At 35.5% G+C, this 20749-nt stretch overlaps 2 protein-coding genes across 3 annotated transcripts in view; one reads left to right on the top strand and one right to left on the bottom strand.

Annotated features, from left to right (window-relative positions):
- The window catches only part of eps8l2 (EPS8 like 2), a 40166-nt gene extending 25236 nt beyond the window's left edge, over window positions 1-14930 (bottom strand). The window contains exons 1-3 of one of the 2 annotated variants that reach the window (XM_042753406.1): window positions 14663-14930; window positions 2511-2561; window positions 1166-1212 (exon numbers count right to left, since the gene is read on the bottom strand). In XM_042753406.1, the coding sequence (XP_042609340.1) occupies window positions 1166-1212; window positions 2511-2545 (82 nt within the window). In that variant the 5' untranslated portion in view covers window positions 2546-2561; window positions 14663-14930. Of the gene's footprint in view, window positions 1-1165; window positions 1379-2510; window positions 2562-14662 lie in introns of those variants that run through there. The other variant, XM_042753405.1, reaches the window with a different exon arrangement.
- Window positions 14931-18110: 3180 nt separating this feature from the next.
- On the top strand, window positions 18111-20323 carry LOC122142373 (serine/threonine-protein kinase pim-1-like). Its single transcript, XM_042752800.1, has 8 exons — window positions 18111-18409; window positions 18519-18569; window positions 18743-19121; window positions 19218-19394; window positions 19543-19631; window positions 19722-19868; window positions 19968-20112; window positions 20238-20323. The coding sequence occupies exons 1-8, from the start codon at window positions 18296-18298 to the stop codon at window positions 20321-20323; spliced, it is 1188 nt and encodes a 395-aa protein (XP_042608734.1). The 5' UTR covers window positions 18111-18295.
- Window positions 20324-20749: the final 426 nt, after the last annotated feature.

The following is a 20749-nucleotide window of genomic DNA, read 5'->3' as shown; positions in this document are numbered from 1 at the left end:
AAGTCTATATATCAATAAGATTACCAGAAGTAAAATACACCAAGTAAATGGTTCCCAATATCAGTGATTTCTCTCTCACTCATGACCTCAATAGTGTGAGGTCAGTCTGAAATATCCTGGCACACTCATTTGATAGGCAAATGTCTGATTGTTATGGTTTAGCTGAATCACAGCAAAGCCTGTGAGCGCTGAGAGTGTGTGCGATATTCATGCAAATGTCCTACTGTACGACCAGAGCATTTACATATCATACAGTGACGCTCTGTCTTACATGTCAAAGGAAAGAGGATGTGATGTCATAGAGGAGGGGAGAGCCATGGAAACACAGTAAACCACATCCATACACAACTACGTTACAGATACACTGGGCCTTATACAAGCAGAACAAATTTGTAAAACTGTTCTTGCATGAACTGTTGCTTTGATTTCACTGCAGAAATTAGCGAAGGACCTAAATTTAAAAACAAGCATTTGTAGCTATTTTTTTTTTACCAACTTAAAAAAGAGTATAAAATATGGTAAAGGAGCTGTAAACTATTTTATTTTATATCTTTAAAGTAAAATTATTTATTTTATAGTGAAATATTTTATTTTATTTAAAAATGTGTATTTTTTTTCATAAATAGGCCTATGGCTCATCATATTTGTTTTAGCACATACAGTATTATACCAACTTATTAAAGCATATGAAACATTTTAAAGTTAAATATATATTTAAAGTAAAATAAAATCATTTTTATTTTACTCAGTCAAGTAAAAACAAATTTATTGAATTTAAATTAAAATAATTTTTATTTAAAAACAAGTATATTTTGTTTCATAAATAAGGCTCATCATATTTAAGCATTTTTTTATATTTTTTTTTACCATAACAACTTAGTTTACAAAACACATTAAAGGTGTTTTAGCTATTTTACATATTTAAAATAATTAAATATATAAAAAATAAAATGGCTAAAATAACCTTGCTGAAATAAAATTATTTGATCTTCAAATATTATATTTTATTTTATTTTATTTTATTTTATTTTATTTTATTTTATTTTATTTTATTTTATTTTATTATTTTATTTTATTTTATTTTATTTTATTTTATTTTATTTGCAAAGCAAAAAGGATAGATCACAGTACCTTTAATTCACAAATAAATATGACGTTTACTTACCAAAGAGGGTTTTGGCACTGATCTTGCTGTCCGATCTGGCCACCCCACTGCAAAGAAGAGCAGAGGAGGATGAGGAGGGTGGAGGACGATGTCTGCTCTTCATTATTTTACAGCTTAGTTTTGATTTAAATGCTCTAGACGGCACACACTCACTCTCTTGGTCTAATGTGAACACTGGACACAGATTGAGCAAGACTGATTAGAAAGATCTACAAGTTCTGAGAGCATATGGGAGTGAGGGAAGGGGGTATGAGAGAGAGAGCGAGAGAGACAGAGACAGAGACAGGTTGTTTCCAACAGGGCAGGAAAGGCAAACATTCCCAAACAGTGCTGCTCTGTTAACTAAGACTGTATTATATACACTCAGTCAGAATCTCACAAAAAATCACTAACTAGGGGATGTTTGGTTAGGTGTGTGTCGGTCTTAAAAAACGTTAGTAAAAGCTACATTCATTTTACATGCATACATATAATGCCAGAAACATGCTAATTGAAAGTGCACAGATGCATTGAGCTAATCCAACATGCAAGTGCATGGTCCTTCTGCGTTTTGTAACACATCTCACTACGAAGGTGATTATAGTTTGAAATATTTTCCAAAAAGGAAAATTTGCTGGAAAATTTTCCATTTAAGACCATTCAAAATATCCATGGTTTTGGGGTTTTATCCGAAATGTATTACATCACTTGCTCACCAATGGATCCTCTGCAGTGAATGGGTGCCGTCAGAATGAGAGTCCATAAAAACATCACAATAATCCACAAGTAATCCACACATCTCCAGTCCATCAGTTAATGTCTTGTGAAGTGAAAAGTTGCATGTTTGTAAGAAACTAAATTATCATTCCGCTGTTTTAACTTCAAACCATCATTTCTGACCAAAATCTCAGTTCAAAATCTATAATAACGCTTCCTCCAGTGAAAAAAATCCATCCACTGTTATTGCCCTCTCACATCAAAATCCACAGATCTATTTTGTTTAGAGCTGATTTGGTCTATGTTTGCATGTAAAGATTTTCAGCTGATGAAAGGCACCCAGTCAGAGCAGAGAATCTATTGATGAGCAAGTGATTCAATGCTACATTTCTCCAAATCTGTTCAGATCAACAAACTCATCTACATCTTGAATGGCCTTAAAGGGTGAGTATGATGTCAGATCATTTTCACTTTTGATTGAACTATTCCTTTAACTAACTTGCTCAGTGAGAATCTTTTCAAAATGTTGTACTCATGATGTGTTATGAATTGTGCTCTCACATATTATGAAAATCAAAACCTACAAGCTAAGCATGCATAGTTAAAAGCAACTCGAGATTTGAGTTTCTGAATAGAGTTTAAAACTTACTTGCTTGGTTTTATTGGGGTCCCCAAAGCATTCATGTTCTAAGACATCCACCTGCGACAAAGAGAGACAGACAGAATACATCATTAACACCAAACTCCACCACAGAAAATGAAACACACAGCACAGCAATTACAGTAAAACCAATCATCATTTTTGTACTGTAATATCTCCCTAAACAGGGTGTGTCTGACCCGAATTCCACAGTAATGCACTAATGACTCGTTTACTTTGTCTTAATCTCTCGCTAATCACCATGCTATTTTTGTTTTCCATGCCTCCACCCTTCTCTCTTTCAAGGCCTTTCCATTCTTTCTTTCTTTCTCTGTCCTGGCCGCTGTGAATAATTCATCTCTGTGTGACTCTTGAGGCACGTGACTCCTTTGAAGAACCGTAAATGCATCAAACAGAGCATGAACTGACTGTCTGCATCCTGTCTGCAATTTGCTCAGCTCTTCAATAATCAATATGCATGCATTATTTGTTTTCAAAGGTCAAATTTATCACTCTGTTGATTGAAGTAGCATTACATTTTTTGTGATTTGAGAATAGTGTTATTGAAATGTTAGCATAACGTTGTGCAGCATTTTACAACAGCTTTAAAGCCTAAGAATTTAGAATTGGAACTGATGTTTTAAAATACATCATGTCATCCACATTATTTGACTTATTCAAAACTAAAAACTAACACACTTAGGAATTATTAGTTAATTTTGTGGGGCAAAAAACTTGGACCAATGTACCAAGAATGTTTTCTCATTTTATTGCGAGAACAGAAATTAAATATTAACATCAAAATGACGTTCCATTACCATTTTAGGAATATTTAAAACATGCACAGCATTTATACAATGAAAAGTTTTTACAAAACCCAAAGTTTTGGAACATTTCCTTTTACACAGACAGTCTTCATCACTATCTGAGCTTATGAAGTGTATCAAATGCCTCACTAAGCGTGTTTTACCACGGCACCGGGGTGTGATGAACCGCAGTGTTGTTTTGGTTGTATCTGCTCTGCTGTCCGCTGTCCCGTAAAGATGCTGGAGCAGACAACAGCAGGCTGGCAGCCCAGTCTGAAACAAGACCTGACTCTCCTCGGGACATGGACATTTTTCAGACGCTTAATTAATTACACACTCTGAGGCTTTACACACAAATAAACTCCCTGGCTCTGAACTTAACTGATGAGAGGGCATGTGCCGGAGAACCTCTGCGTGTGTGTGTGTGTGTGTTTATAACTGGACTCGCTGATAAACAATATTCCTGTAAAATCCCTAGTAAAAACATCGTTTGTTAACAAGCAGAATGTTAGTGGCATTCTAGCTGATGTTCAATAATATGAAATACTGATATGAGGGACGCCTATATTAATAAATACACAAAATTAGGCTTTAATTCACCCTAAACAACTGGTCAGAGGTCACTGTATAATTCACACAGTGACCTCAATAAATGATAAACAACATGAACATCATCAGCTGAGTGGATGTGGACTATAGAATAAACGTGTGACAGTATGGCTGTCATAGCAGTATAACCATAAAATATTAGTCACTCCAGAATGAGATGAGGATCAACATCGAAGGACTTTGAACTCGAGTTTGTGGAGTCCACCTGCTTTTAAAATCCTTGAGGAAGGTGTGTCAGAGGTACAGGAGACAGTCTGACTGATCTTTCCCATTAGCACTGAATGTAATGATCATGACTCATTTCAGTGACATTTGATCCGCAACTTCACATTCACTGGATTCAGAAACTCAGCAATCATTCAGAATGTCATACCATACTACTATTTCTACAGTATGCCATAAGGATACTGTGTAAAATATGCCAATTTTCTGATTGCACATGACACCTTGAAGACCTTCTAAATTTGCCAAAATGTGCAGTATACATCTAGAGCACACTGTCTAAGGTTGTGTATCCCACAATGCAATGCGCACAACCTTCCATTTCCAGTGCAACGAATAAACCTAAAGCAAAATCAGCTGCAGTTTTACAACATATTCAACATAACCACCTTGACTTGATTCAATGGACAAAGAGATGTTATTTTAACAGATAAGATTAAAAATGCAAAAAAGAAATGCAAAAAAATGCATACGTGTGTGTTATATTTAAACTTTCTGAATTAAACATGTAATGGACACGTGACAAAACGTACATTTAATTCAGAAAGTTTAAATAAATTTTTATATGCAGTTTTTATATGCATTTTTTATATGCAGTAAACATTACAAACAACTTGTTTGTAATGTTTACTGTGGTACTACATACTGTTTTGAACACTATTTATAAAAGCTGATATATATAATGCACAGAAAGAAGTACACTAATATTAGATTCTGAACACAGACATAGTCTAGTCTTTGTTTGTGATGCTCTCCATCAAAAATATACATATATTTGGTCAGATTGAATGTCCATGCTTAAAAATGCCCTAAAATGTAAGCTAAATCTGACAAAAAATAAATAACTTTTAAAAACATTCAGAAATGTTGTTATTTGGAAAACAATTCATAACATAAATGTCTAAAAATTCTAAATTCATTTTTTAAGCATGCTGTAAAAAAAAAATCACATTCTATTTTAAAATTTGATCTGATGTAGAAAATGTTGAGATTATAAAACAGTGTAAATAAAAACAACTTTTAGGTAATTTAGTATGAGCAGCTTATAATAACAGAGAAACAGTGCTTTAACTGGAGCAAAACTACAAATATGGACACTGCATATAGACTAATTTTTTCATGTGACACCACATTTATTTCCAATTAATACCTCTTTCTTGATAAAAAAAAAAGTGTTTTGAATCTTAATTTGAATAATTTTACTTAGCTTGTTTGGTCAAAACATGGAGAATTGTAAGGATGCGTGGATTTAATTGTAAGGATGTGTCAGTTAGAATTAAAGCATCTATTAAACGCTTATTTATAGTGTTTTTGATTATGTTTTAGTTTGAATTACTATTACAGTGATTCACCATTACTGTGATTAGTGTTCCCTTTGATTTTTGTTTTGTTGAATTGAATATTTCTTGTTTTAATAAGTTTTTTCAACAAATGATTAATACACTTGCTGAGGAAAGTCGATTCATCTTAAAATGTCGTGAGTAAACAAACCGTCTAACTTTCAAAAAATTAGTTGGCACAACTATTGAAGAAATCTCAATAATGCTTTTTAGCTGGTTGCTTTATATATATTTTATTATTATAGTTTAAGTTAGTACTGTACCTATGTAGCCTATAGTTTAGCTTTATATAGTATAAAACTAATAAATGTCTGTTATATCCTTATTTAGATAGCTAATCAAACGTGTGTGTGTGTGTGTGTGTAAATGAGTTTGTGAGACAGGTTGCAATACTCTGGTTTTATTGCAGTGCATCTCAATGACATAGTTGCGCATCCAGAGCTTGTAATCTGTGGTTTATCTCTTATCAGTGTTTTATTCATTGGCTTTAATCAGGATGATATCCGGTATCACTGGGATTGTTTGGAGAAAACAAAACTGATGCTACGAGCCTAAATGCTTAAAAAGTAACTCAAAACTGTCCATCCTTCAAAAAAATCATAAGATCTGTTGCATGTTCACATTAAACATTTACTTGAACAGCAATAAAACGAGAAGTGTGTGTTTCAGTAAAGCGCATTTTAGCTTCACTTTCCAATGTTTTAGTTCGGTCGATATTCAGAGAAGTCTGTGTGTAAAAAGCAGATAACAGCTTCCTCAAATGTTCTCGCTGTCGTTCACACAAAAGACACATCAAAACATTAACAACGGTTTACTACAAATATAAACTTTAATTTACTTTTCAATCATCTCGTGTCAATAAATGTCAGCGACTGTTGATTGTTGCTTTACGATTGAAAGCAATCTGTCCATTACCTAACCATTCATCTCTAAGAGAAAGAACTAGACAAATACACACTACAACAGACCACTTAAGCCAGACAATAAACCGCCCGCTCTGACCAATCAGAGACTTGTATAGAAAACTATATATAACAGGCCATTGGGAGTCACACAAGCACTATGGGACACTGAGGGATGGTTTCCTGGACAGAGATTAAGCCTAGTACTAAACTAATATGGTCATTTAAACCAGATTAACAGAAATCTGCTTTCTCTGTCATGGTTTTAAATAGCCTTGGACTTGGTCTAGTCCAGAATTTAATAGGCTGATTTCCTGGAGGATGACTGGAGCTACTTCAGGACTAAATTGAGGCTTAAATTAAACCTACCAGGAGGTAGGAGTACATCTGACGAGATCAGAGACCATTCCTTCATACAGGATCTCTCCAGACCCTTTAGACTCCCAGCTCCATGTTGATACTCTTTCCTCTTCAGTTTTCTATAGGGTTCAGGTCAGGGAACTGGAACGGCCGAGGCAGAGCCTTCATTTTGTGCTCAGTGACTCATTTTTGTGTTGATTTTAATGGTCATTTGGGATCATTGTTCTGCTGGAAAATCCAGCCATGGCCCATTATAAGGCTTTCTGACCCAAAGACTCAACTATTTTCTGTTATTATCCAGCTGTGATCCTTGGAGTCTTTGGCCACTCAAACGATCTTCCTCACACTGCATTAGGACAACACAGACACGGACAATAGGCAGATTTGTAACATTTCCTGGTGACTGAAGCTCCGTAATTATTGTTCAAATGGTGGAAATGGAAATGTTTAATGCTATAGGTCTTTTATTTTTCCTATTTTGTGCTATTTTCTTGTTTTATTTTCTTCATATTTTGTGAAGCTCAACAATCTGTTGCTGCACATCGGAACTATATTGTTGTTTTTCTCATTGTGATGGACGATAAAGGGAATTTGGCCTTTGTGTTCCTCATATTTATATTCCTGTGAAACAGGAATTCATGGCTGGATAATTTCATGTTCCTAGTCACCCTGGTGTGCTAAAAGTAAATTAAATAAATAAAAAAAAGTAAATATGAATGGGAATATAGATCTTTAGACATTTAATTCATAAGAATTTCTAGACCTACAATTAATTGTGGCCAATGCGTTTTAGAGAAAGAAAAATATAATGTGATTTTGCTGAAAAGTTTTATGATTTATTTATTTTTTTCTTTTGTGAAAGATCAAAAGGTAAAAAAAAATACAGGTGTATTTTCACAACCTTCTTTGATCATTTTTCTTAAAGTGCCAATATAGTTATTTTAATTTAAAGTCCAGGAGTTAGTAATCTGTACTTAATCTGTTTCAGAAAGTTATTTTTTAAACAAAGATAAGCTATTCTAGATTAGGCCTATTCCTGTCTTCATTTAAACTCTGTGCGGGAAACCGCCCCAAAGTCACTTTGCAATGATCTGAAAGATGTTGCATCAAATCCTGAAGCTTAAGCGAAGTGAAAAACAAAGGCTGTTCTCAGAACAAAACACATAAGCTCTGCACATAAGCATTTGACTATGTAAACTTTTATCAGTATCATACAAACACACAGCGCTGATATCACACCTACGTCTGTCAACCTGAATATTTTGTTATTCAATGTCAACTGTATGAACCAAGCTAACAAACATATGTTATGCGAATGTTTTGCTAACATTCCCACTAAACATTTAAAAGTTGAAAACGTCCAAATTTTTCTTCTGTATTAAGAATGTTTCTTCTTGGTTATGTGAATGTTAGAGGAACGTTCCAATCAATCATTTTGAAAATGTTATGCTAATGTTACATTTGAGTCATCTCTCAAAATTTAAGACACCCATTTTTTTTATTATTATTATTATTATTATTACACAAACTTTTTTTCTTGGTTTTGCAAACATTAAAGAAACATACTATTTTATAATGTTGAAACAGTTATGAAAGCTTGAAACAGTTATTAAGAATGTTTCTTCTTGGCTATGTGAACTTTATAGGAACATTGGAATGTTTTGTGAACATTGGAATCATTTGAAAACGTTACATTTAAAAGTCATCTCAGTGTATAAAACACATTTTTATGTTTGAATAATGTTTCTTCTTAGTTATGTGAACATTAGAGGAACATTCCATTCCATCATTTTGAAAACATTATGAGAATGTTACATTTGAATGTTTAAAATGTCCTTTTTTTATATTTTAAAAATGTTTCATCTCCACATTAAGAGAACATATATTAAATATCATAAGAACATTCCATAAAGAATTAAGAATGTTTTATCATAACACTTACATAACTTTTAAAAAATGTCAAAGTTATTTGAATGTTCCCTGTTATGCTAAACCTTAAAGTGCAGAAATAAGGAAATTACGTTATTGCTGGTAAGATTCTGTTAAGAAACTCCTTTCTACATGAAAACTGTCAAAAGTTTAATAAACTTTAATGGAGTATGTTTAACAATTTCAGTGTGACTACTTCAAAGTTTAAGGCTGTTGTTAAATTCAATGTTACTTGCTGTTTCTTTGTAATTATTTGTGAAATTTGCTAGCAATCTCTGAGTGAAAATTGTTTCTACACCCATTTAATTCCTAAACCTAAACCACTACAAGAAGATGCTTTTCACATTCATACATCCATTAAACCACTGTCATTGAAAATACTAGATCTAAAAAAAGCTAAGAAAAAAATGGTACCAGTTCTAAAAAGATTGTTGCCGTTATATGAAGAACAAAACTGTCTATTCTGCATGCAGTGTGACTAGTCACCGCAGGCAAACTACAACATTTATACACAATACTACTTTGAATAAAAAATACCAGCTAGTCCCCTGGGTGTCTCTCAGTGAGGAAAAAACAGCTAAAAACATCACCTTTACATCACATCCACAACATTATCTGACAAGCTTTTGCTCTTTTATCATGCGGATCTGTTGTCATTTTGGGTGTTTGGGTGTTTTGAAACAGAATTTTACAGACATGATCAAAAAATACAGAAAATATTGTCACTGAGGCACATAATGTACACTACCATTCAAAACAAGTGCAGTCAGTAAGAATTTTTTAACGCTCACCAAAGCTCCATTCATTTACTCAAAAATACAGTAAAAACAATAATATTGTAAAATATTAAATTCAGTTTTTGTATGTGAATATATAGTAAAATATATTGTAAAACCATTTATTCCTGTGATGCAGAGCTGAATTTTAAGCATCATCACCCCAGCCTTCAGTGTCACGTGATCCTTCAGAAATCATTTTAATATACTGATTTAATATACTGCTCAAGAAACATTTCTGATTATTATCATTATTGAAAACAGTTCTTCCTCTTATTTGAAAGAGAAATATACAAGAATTGTCCGTGTTAGCATTACTTTGGCATAAAAATGATTGATGTATAGCTATTGTTTATTTTATTAGGAGTACTGCAACAATGCACTGCACTGGTGGAATACTGTGTCATCTGTTCAAATGCATTTCCCACAGATCATGTTTTCTCAGGGTGAACTGAAATGGCTGCTCTCTTTAAACCAGGTTTACACAGACTGCAGGCTCATTGACTCAAGTCCTGTGGTATTTGACACACCTGAGCGGATGAATGGACTGGCATTTTGAGGCCGGTTCAAAATTTCCTCTCACAACGTATCTATTTAAGGCCGCGTCACATGCCTCCACCACTCCTGGACTTGTTTTTAACCTTAAGCTCTCATTGTTGGTTCCACCCACTCCACCTTTTATTTGGGTTTTAGCTTTATTTGTCCAGGCTCTTTTGTTTAATGGCCAGAGTTTGCGTTTGTTGATCTGCATTTCTCCAGATGCACTGCTCTGTGTTCAGAAACGTATTGCTTTAACTTCAAAATGCATAAATGTGAAGCAGTGTTGCAAACAGGTTTCTTGCCGGCTCAAGCATGATTTCAGCATCATATTTTAACATCTCATGAAGTTTTGAGCCAAAACAAGCGTCTAAAGAGCAACCTAATCTAACGCTGATCTATCACTGCATCAGAGTCCAGTTTCCTGTATCCGCTACACACTGCAAAACCTGCCATAAAAAAACTTCATTCAACCGAAGTTGCGTTTTCATATTTCATGAGAAAGTTTTACAGAAGCATAAGCTTTTCTCTCAGATAAAATGTTTGAGGAGACATAACAGCAGACACAAAGAGTAAAGAGTTGTCATTTAGAGCAACCCAACTAACAAGCAACGTTCTCAGCAGAACTTTGGCTAATGTTCTGACAATCTTCTCTCAAAGTTAAGAACAAACGTTCTTCCAGTTTTTAAATGTTACTATTTGTTTCAAAATGTACAGAGAACATTTAAAAATAATATTCACAAAATGTTTGCATGTTCTCTTAAATTTTATTTTCTTGGGTTATACAAACATAATTTAAAACATTTTAAAAACTGGACGTTCTGAGAACATTCAAAAATAATTTTTTAATAACTTTAGCAAAACATTCTTAGAACATATTTTTGTTATCTCAGTCTGGATCCAGAACACCTGAGAAGAGATGATGCCAACCCTTTAGAGGACCTCAGATGATGCTAACTCAGAGACAACATACAGAACTACCTCATTTTGCTATAAGTTTGATTGCATAATTGCTGTTAATAGTGTTAATCGTCTGTTTGTTTACGTCTTTTATTGATTTTTCTGAACATTTCTGCCGTATGCACATAAATTGACAGTCACCACTGATAAGCTACTACTAAATATTGTAGAAACTTAATTTTCTGTAAAGTTGCTTTGCAATGATTTGTATCGTTAAAAGCGCTATACAAATAAAATTGAACTGAATTGAATTGAATTATCTGCAGGAGTTATTTGGTCTTTAATGATGCTGTTAAAATGTTAGCACAAAATACATTGTTCATGAAACATTTTATTCTGAAAAGGTTTAGTTGGATGTTTTTAGAACATTTGTTTAATGTTACTATTGTTACGACAACATTCAAAAGCAACCCTCCCATAATGTTTGGAAATCTATAAAATGGAATGAGTGTTTGCATAACCAAAAAAAATAAATAAAAATAGATGTTTTCAATATTCAGAGGACTTTCAGAAGTAACATTTGGTAGAAGTAACTTAATGGAAACATTAGCAAAACATTCTTAGAACAGAAAAGACAGAACATTCATTCAAAGTTATCTGGTCTTTAGTAAATGTTATCTGTATGAATCTGAATCTGTATGAAACATTAATCCCTTTAATATTTGCAAAATGATAAAAAAATGGAATGTTCCCTAAACATTCACATAATCAAGAAAAAAGGTTTTTAAAACATTCTCAGAGAACATTGAGAAATAACACTTTCTTTACTTAAAGGGAATGTTCCCAAAACGTTCTTAGAAACGTTCTTATCTGCGTTAGCTGGGAGAATGAATGTACATAGCAGATCATGTGATCTTGGAAGAATTCTTAAGATCATATTAAGATTTAGACAAACCTGAGTACAAGACACATGTGAGATCACTGGAGACTCTTACGCGTTAGATGAAACAATTCTCTCTCTCTTAAAGAGCAAAAGAGACAAATCTTAATTCAGGACAATCACAATCATTTCTCCTAACTAAAGAAAGGAACAGAAGTCAGCATGTGTGTGTATCTGGAGACGTGTCAACAACGATCAAAGTCCAGAGTCCTTGAAAAGAGCATTGCAATAATAAATCAGAGGATACCTTCTTAAATTGACACTGGTCATTTTTTAATACTAAAGACAGAATGTGTCATTTGACAGCAGTGAGTACACAAAGGAGTAAAGTCATCAGGTTTCTGCTCAGCTGTCCACCACGATGACGTTTCCATGTATGATAAGCAAACATCAGCATTTATAGCCCAAAGGAATCTCAGGGGATTTGGAAACGTGAGCAAAATCAGGCTATCAACAAACACACATTCTTCATTGAAAAGAGTAATGATTCGAAGTTTCCTAAGAACAACTTGACAGGTTAACTATCAGATTCGACACCAGCATTGTGCACCAATCAGACATGATTTGAGAATGCATTTTTAATTCCTGAATTTTAACTTGATTTAAATTGAGGTAGCAGACAGACATCAGAACTGCAATTCAAATTTGAATGCAAGGATCTATAGATTTGTTTGAACTTTTAATTTAATCTTTTTGTATTGATTTTATGGACCAAAATTTGAGAACATAATGATTTAATTTACCTCAAAAATCAGCATATAATCAGTGCATTAAAAATATGATGTGAATCGGTTATTTGAAAACAATGTAGTTGTCAAATTAAAATGCCTTATTTATTTTTTTTTGTTAGTATTTACTGACTGCATATAAGGAAATAAATTAGCAAAATTAATGATGCAATTATGTTTTTTGGACTAAGAAGATTCCTGTTGTATGACTGTGTGCAATTCACTACAATTCCTTTTCCTGTTATTCCAATTAACAACCTGTGAAGCAATTACTGTATAAAATACAAAGCAAATCAGTTCAACTGACAGTCACTAAAACATGCATGAAGTGTACGATCAAGACATGCACAAAAACACATATCTGTCAGATCTAACAAGTAGAAATCATTTATGGTAATAACCACCTTGGTTTCCAAGCAAACGTGCAACAACAAGCCACAGAATTCGAGCCACCGCTGTATTTTGCCGAGGAACATGATATGTAATTTAATTTGCTTTCACTTAGGTGACCGAGCAAAAACAATCAGCCTCCGATGGGACCGTCTTCGCTTCGCCTGCTCTATTGTGCATTGTGCTCATTTTTAGGCATCACTGGATCAGTAGACTGATTCAATGAGGTGGGAGGAACTACAGCGACCAATCAATTACATATTCCAGTTCATCTTAGCCAATCAGATCACAGGCATGAATAAACCTAGTTTGAATCGAACCTCTGAACTGTGCGAGCTTTAAAAGCTAAAAAAAACAAAACGGTGAAGCCCCCATGACCATTAAGCTCACCTTTATTGACTTCAGTAAATGAAGTAATGCCTCCTCAAACAGATGTCTGCGGGTGAACTGGCTTTATAATGCGAATCAAACGTAAATACGAGCAAAAAGCCTAAAGGCTTTTATTCCCCGGTCATCATGATGATGATGATGGTTTCCCGTGAATGATAAGTGTGTTTGTCTCGTATTGTGATCAAGAGGGACATTTGTGTCGCTTGTTTGCCAGTCTGATGTCAGGAGAACGCTTAGATTTGGGACTGATCAAGCACTTGGGTCAAGCTGTCATTGCTGTTTGAAAGTGTGTTCACGTCCACCTGGAACAGATCCTGAATGTCAAATGTTTTGCAAATGTTACTTTACAAAAGATAACAGCTATTGGGAATATAAATGGCACACATATGACTGATTATCATATCAAACATTGCCATTCAACTGTAGTCAAACATAAGTTGCCAAACCAGATCTGTTAAGCATTACATCACTGATTTTTGAATATAGACCTAACAAGATTTTATCTCTTAAAAAAAAAACGTTATCATTTTGTTATCTGTCCAAGTTGTTCAGAGGTATTCACTTATGTTTGCATTTATATACTTTTTCAATAAATAAAAAAAAATTAGACCACAGAATGATTTCAGACTGATTTTAGCTCCATCTATTGAATTGTCACCACAGACAAAAATAAATAAATAAATAAATTATAAGTTTAATTATATTTTGGCAGGTTAAATTAAGACATTTTATGCCATCTCTCAAGCTGTTTCTTCTGTTTATATATCATATGATTATTTAATATAGCCTACCACACCTAGACTGTACATAATAATAATGAAAAGACATTAGTTAGTTAATGCCATTCAGTACTACACAGAAAATAAAGTGTGTATAGTAACAATTTTAACTCAGAAATTATCATTTTTTATTGCTAAAGAAAGCAAGCAACATTGAATTGAACATGAAATTTTGAAGCAGAAAGACTGAAACGCTATTTTCTTGTAAAACATAGGCTACTCCAATAATGTTTGTTTACAACTTCGAAAAATCATTTTAAAGTGAACAGCCTCTATTAATAAGCTATCTACTCGTTGACGAACTTGAGCGAGTCTCATAAATGGATTTAGTCGTTTAATCGCACGACGACCGCAGCAAATTTTCACGTACGCCTATTTTTGCGCTCCGTTTATATTTGCACAGAAACGCAAATAAGAGCGGACGTGACGCTTCAGAAGCAAAACATCGCAAGCGTGCGCTCCTTATAACGGACGCGTTCTAGTTTTGACGCGTCGCATCGTTCTCAGTGCAGTGGTGACCATGGGTTGAAAGCATATAGAAACGAGCTCTTACCCCTCAGCAGAGACAGTCCACGGTCCCGTTCTTCACTTCGCAGATAATTCCTCCCGTTTCCAGAAACTCCTGACGCTTCTTCAAGGCTCCATCTCAATCTGTTTTCTCACAGATGTGAACTTTGAGACACGGCGGGATTTGCAAGCGACCTTGCTGATACAGACAAAACTGTAAAAACCAAAAAGATTAAAGGCGAGGACAAAAAGTCTAGAACGATGCAACAGGTGCGCTCGAGCGATGTGACAGGTGATTCGCGCTCGTAACTCTACCTGCCGCGCGAAAGGGGGCGGAGCCTGCATATGAACGCATGCACTTTTAATGCAGTCTTTCTGGAACATACCCAAATCATTTTAGTCATGGAATGTTTAAAGAGCTTCGCCCTTTAGCTTTACGAAAAGGACATGAATAACTTGACTATACATTATTTACTGATATTAGAATACAAAAAAGTAAACATAAACAAAACAGCAAATAATACTATTTTTTTGTATTCTATTATACATTGAATAATTGCAATATTTTCTAATGGTGCTGAATATGCATCCACTCTATTCATATCCATTTCAATATCGCACAATGCATTTAAGCAATCCCTCATATGTTTATTTTATTTTTGCATTGAAACTGAATCACTATCCATTATTTACTAATATTGTAGCCTAACATTGAATGAATAAAACTGCAAAAACCAATGTAACGTTAAGTAAATGTAAATAATATTTAATATTGAATTAACAATTTCCTAAAGGTTCTGCATCTGTATACACTATATCGATATCACTGTCACACAATGCATTTATGCATTTCCTCAACATACAAGTATATGTGACTTCAAATCATTTAAATTTAAGATTCACTGACAAATACAAATCATAAAATATTTTTTGCTTTTCTCCAGAGCTAAAACATGTATCCTCCACCTTGTGCACTATACAGAAAAAAAAAATCTATACCAGTATACCACTATGTCAGATTTAGCAATGACTACCTGAAAAAAAAAAAAAAAAAAAGTTTGATTTATTGGTTTATTGAAAGTCATCTCTTCATTTTGTCATCCTTTATGCACCATGTAATGGCAAAGCAGAAAATTGGTTTAAAGGGACATTCCTGGCTTAAATCGATATAACCACATTTATATTAGAATGTGTCTGCTCCAGTTCTGTAACCCTGTATGTTCAAGGAGAGGCATCATCAAAGAACAGAGTGAAAGAAAAGCAACAGGGTGGAACACTGGACAGGTTTGGATCTCACTGGATATGGAACAACTCAGGCCTGCAAACACACTTTTATCTTCCTGATCAGTCTAAAATCAGGATAAATGACCCCCCCCCCCCCCCCCCCTTATTATTTAAGAATACAAATGTAACTCATCCTCAAATCATTCCAAACTCTAATAACTTTCTTTATTTTGTGGAATAAAAGTGGATGGGGACCAGGGACTGTCAAGCACCAAAAACGACAATAAATAGCACCATAAAAGAGTCATGAACATAGTCCTGCTCTATATTCCAAATCATCTAAGCTTAGAAACAGACTAACATTGTTATTAAACCTGCCTATACTTGACAGCTGCGGTCACTGTTTAGACCTTCCGCAAACTCCTTTAAGTTCTGCGCGGAAAAAAGTTAGACGTGAAAGTATTATAACAAAGTTTTTGTTGAAATAAAAGAAAAATATCCCTTCATAAGAATAGTTCTCACAAAAATTAAAATTTACTGGAAAATGTAAAGTGAGCAAGTGATGTACTGCTACATTTATTGAAATCTGTTTTGATGAAGAAACAAACTCATCTACCTCTCGCATGACCTGAGGGCAAATTTTCATTTTTGGTTTACTTGTTTCTTTAAGATGAAATACACATCACATCAAACAGAAAAACTTCACACACACACACTATACATTTTAAGTCCACTGGTATGCAGACAGAGTGGTGAACTGCAGTGCATGCTCACAGACCAGTGGAGTGTTTGACTTTGGGAACTTTGAGTTTTTGGTTTATAATTAACATCAGAGGACAGAACTATGGCACATGAAACACTCACTTTCTCAGGATTACAATGACTGCTGAAATAAGCAAGTTCTGTTAAACATTATTCATAAAACTGCACAGAAGAATGACTTGGTGATAAATTCAGAGGCAAATGACTTTGTTTGAGGTTTGGTGAAACTGGAAATTAGGAGAGCAAAGAGCAATTTGCATGTGGATTTGAATGTACAGTTTCCAACCAGAGTTGACTGTAGGGCACAGCAGTGATTTCACACAGTGAAAAACATCATTTCATATTCTAGAGAAGATACACACCAATAAACCTCGTATAGACTGCACAGGATTAGGCCAAATCAAATCAGAACACATTACATGTTACATAGACGCCCTCTGCTGAAGAAACTAACAACGTGCTTAATACTGCTACAAAAAGTCCTTTATAAAGTCATCTTTATATAGCCTATCTATTATAGCCTATACACAATTTCCGTTTCATACCAGACAAAAAAAAAAAAAAAAAAAGAAAATAGCAACAGCAACTCCTATTCATAATAAGGTTTCATACATGCAACACAAATATATATTTAATGTTTTTGCTTAAAATTATTTATTAGAAAAATATATAGGCTAGCATTTATATATTTTTATAGATTTAAAAATAAATGAGCATTATATATAAAATGAACGGGAATCATTAAGAAAGTTCTGAGACGCTCAAAGCCTTATGACGCCACAGAGCGCGTTCGAATAGAACTCGCGGAGTATATAAAGCGCGTGACATTTTTACATTCTTTGTGGGTTTGTTGTAGTGGTCAGTGAGTTTTCACAGCGATGGGACAGCGAGTGACAAAAGTGAGTCCGATGACGGTTGGAGAGGTGTACGATCAACATCTTAGTACACCCCCAAAATCCAGCACCAACACGGAGCTTCAACACCCTCATCCCCGCGATGAGACCCCTGTTGGTGCTGGAGGAGGAGGAGGAGAGGAAGGAGGAGTAGGAGGAGAGGAAGGAGGAGGAGAGGAAGGAGGAGAAGGAGAGGAAACAGGAGGAGTAGAAGGAGAGGAAGGAGGGGAGGAAGGAGGAGGAGTAGAAGGAGAGGAAGGAGGGGAGGAAGAGGAGAGGGAGGAGGAGGAGGAGAAGGAGAGGAAGGAGACAGAGAGAGTGAAGGAGAAAAGAAAGAGAAAGAAGTGGTGGTGGAGGCTGCACTCTTTCTTCAGAGCTGCCAAAAAACACCCAGAGAGCAGCTCAGGTCAGAGAGAGCAGGAGCAGCAGCAGGATGAGGGACAGAAGAGGAAGGTGGCATGGGCAGGAAGAACTAGTGATGGTACATGACACAACCATGTTATGAGAGTATGATTTTTCACTAGAGCTCTACTCTGACCTTGTGAATCTGCCAGGACCTTCAGACACAATATCAAAAATACACATCAGAACATACAGGCATGGTCAGATCTTTATTCCAGAACATGTTAAAACATTATTGTTATATGTCTTTATGTACTAATACATGTTAAAACCATACATATTCAGGATAGTCTATATCAAGTAAAATAGTCATTAAAATGAATTATCTATGAAATTAGTTTAAAGTTTTTAGGTTAAATACAGCATCTCACATCACAAGGCACTGAGTTCATGGTGAAATGTTGTTACTTTTAATAGACTACATCTTCAGCCGTTACACTGTGGGTGATCAGCTGGGGAAAGGTGGATGTGGTGTGGTGTATGAAGGGACACGTCTGGAGGATAATCTTAAAGTAAGTCGAATATATAACACATTATCAAGCTAGCAAATGTTTTATCATCTAAACCCTCTTCTTAGTCTATTTGAATTATTTAATACATTTTATTTTTGTTGTTCATCAGGTGGCTTTGAAATACGTCACAAAGACCCAACACACGAAATGTATATTCATTGTAAGTACATTGCACTGTAAAAACAATATAAAATGTCTCATATTAATATTAATCACAAATCAAATTAACAAACTGGTCTAAGACTATAAATTCTACATGTGCATATTCAATCAGCTAAATCCCTATTTGAGTAACCACCTCCACGTAACATCAAAAAAACTCGATTATTCTAGCCCGATCATCCAAATCCCCTTCCAAAAGAGATCGCCCTCACCATCCTGGCAAACAAAGGTCCCAGCGTGCCAGAAATTATCAGGCTGCTGGACTGGACGGACCACCCTGACCACTTCGTCATGGTTCTCGAATGTCCCTCTCCCTGTGAGAATCTCGTGGAGTTCATCAGGCGTCACGGTGGAAGCCTCGACGAGGAGAAAACACGGCAGATCATGTGGCAGGCGGCTCATGCAGCAAACATGTGCCACCTCCGTGGAGTGTTCCACCGTGACGTCAAACTAGAGAACATACTGGTAAACAGGGAGACATCCGAAGTCAGGCTGATTGACTTCGGATGCGGGGACATTTTGAGGAGGACACCGTACAGGTCATACTCTGGTATGTATGATATAATTAATGTCTTCTAATAGATACAGAACAATCATGCTGCATTAAAGCAGACTTACACTTTATACAATCTCCTCTCTCCTCCAGGCACAGCAGTGTACTCCCCTCCAGAGTACCACAGCAGGGGGAAGTACTACGGCGGGCCGGCGACGGTCTGGTCACTAGGGATTGTGATGTTCGCATTGTTGTGTGGACACTTCCCTAGTGACTATGACCTGTTCCTGCTACAGTGCAAGCGCTGGTCCAAACCCGGCCTGTCAAAAGGTGAGATCTTCATCTCAAAAAATGAATAATTAAGAATCATACAAAACATCTTAGAGCTTAGAATAACATGATCAAACAGAGCAAATTTAAAGTAATATAAGGTGTAAAGTTAAAAGTTATCAAATGCCCTTCATGCTTTCCTGCACAGAATGCTGTGACCTCCTCAGGGCTCTCCTGCACGAGAAGCCAAGCCGGAGACTTGGTCTGGGGCAAATTTTGTCCCACAACTGGTTTAAGGTAGTGAACCTGAGATCAATATCCTCATGAGAAGGAACCAAAAAGTCAAACCTGTTCTATTTTCTGTTTTGTTTCAGGTCATCTCATAAGACCACTCCAGTTGGCGTCTCTCATGCAGCTTTGCGTCTTGCGGGCTGCATCAGGAGACGCTTCCATCCCTCCGCTCACCTTTGCATCTTGCGGGGAGAGCAAGCCTTGTGTAGCCTTGGCTTGAGGGAGCAGTATTTGCGTCTGGCGGTACTGCTTCCGGAGGAATGTGTACATATTGTATATATGTACATACTTCTTTTGGTTGCCCCTTTTTGTTTTTCCTATCATGGCCACTCCATTCCTGAGCTTCCTGCCTCCACTGTCCAAATGCCAAAAATAGCCCAAAAGGCTGTCTCATTCCACAGCCACCCTGGGCTCCAGTCTCCCAGTCATCCCTATACAGGCCCAGAGGTGTCTGCCATGGCCATTACTTCTTCAGAGGTTCCTGACTGTGATAAGTTTCAGCCACAGACAGAAATCAAAGCATCTCAGTTCAAAAGCTCCCATCTCAGCCACTGTGGTCTCCAAGCTCCCTTCATATGTCATTGCTTCTTGGTCCTGTTACTCCTGTTACAGCTGCCAAAGATTGTCCTGTATTAGGCGCCATGGTCTCCAAGCTCCTTGCAATGTTAGCTCGGTGCCAGAGCTCCCTGCCTCAGTGATTCGTGGTACAGAATGCAAAAGTATTGCATTCTTAATTTGAACAAAAGATTCAAAATGAGTTTCAGAATGTTCAGTTAATAAAAAAAAAAAAAAAAAAAAACATTTTTATTAAAGAAACATTAAAAGTGCACTTCGAAGTGTCTCCAAAAAAAAAAAAAAAAAAAGGAAAATTATTATTTTTGACTACATTTTTAAATGACGTACACAACATACAGATCCCAGTCAGGTCAGTGTTCTAGTAAAAGTTGTATAATTCTGCACTAGGGAATTGTTTACAAACAAAAGCTGTCAAGTATTTATGAAAATACTATAACATATGCCAGGTTACGAATTGTAATCAAACACTGAATTATACTGATAAGGAAACCGTAGTTGATTACATAGCAATAAAAATCCAACAGTCTGTCAGCTGTAGCCACAGATAC

Source organism: Cyprinus carpio, chromosome B25 (genome assembly GCF_018340385.1).
Source record: "Cyprinus carpio isolate SPL01 chromosome B25, ASM1834038v1, whole genome shotgun sequence".
Lineage (NCBI taxonomy): Eukaryota > Metazoa > Chordata > Actinopteri > Cypriniformes > Cyprinidae > Cyprinus > Cyprinus carpio.
The sequence above is the reverse complement of the archived record's forward strand: the minus strand, read 5'-3'. Positions and strand labels throughout refer to the sequence as shown.

Bases quoted from the DNA above. Each gene is read 5' to 3' on its own strand.
- LOC122142373 (XM_042752800.1), top strand. From the start codon at position 18,296: ATGTTGTTACTTTTAATAGACTACATCTTCAGCCGTTACACTGTGGGT. The intron at 19,869-19,967 runs GTACTGCTTCCG...TCCATTCCTGAG, and splicing joins AGCAGTATTTGCGTCTGGCG to CTTCCTGCCTCCACTGTCCA. The intron at 20,113-20,237 runs GTGATAAGTTTC...CTCCTGTTACAG, and splicing joins TTCTTCAGAGGTTCCTGACT to CTGCCAAAGATTGTCCTGTA.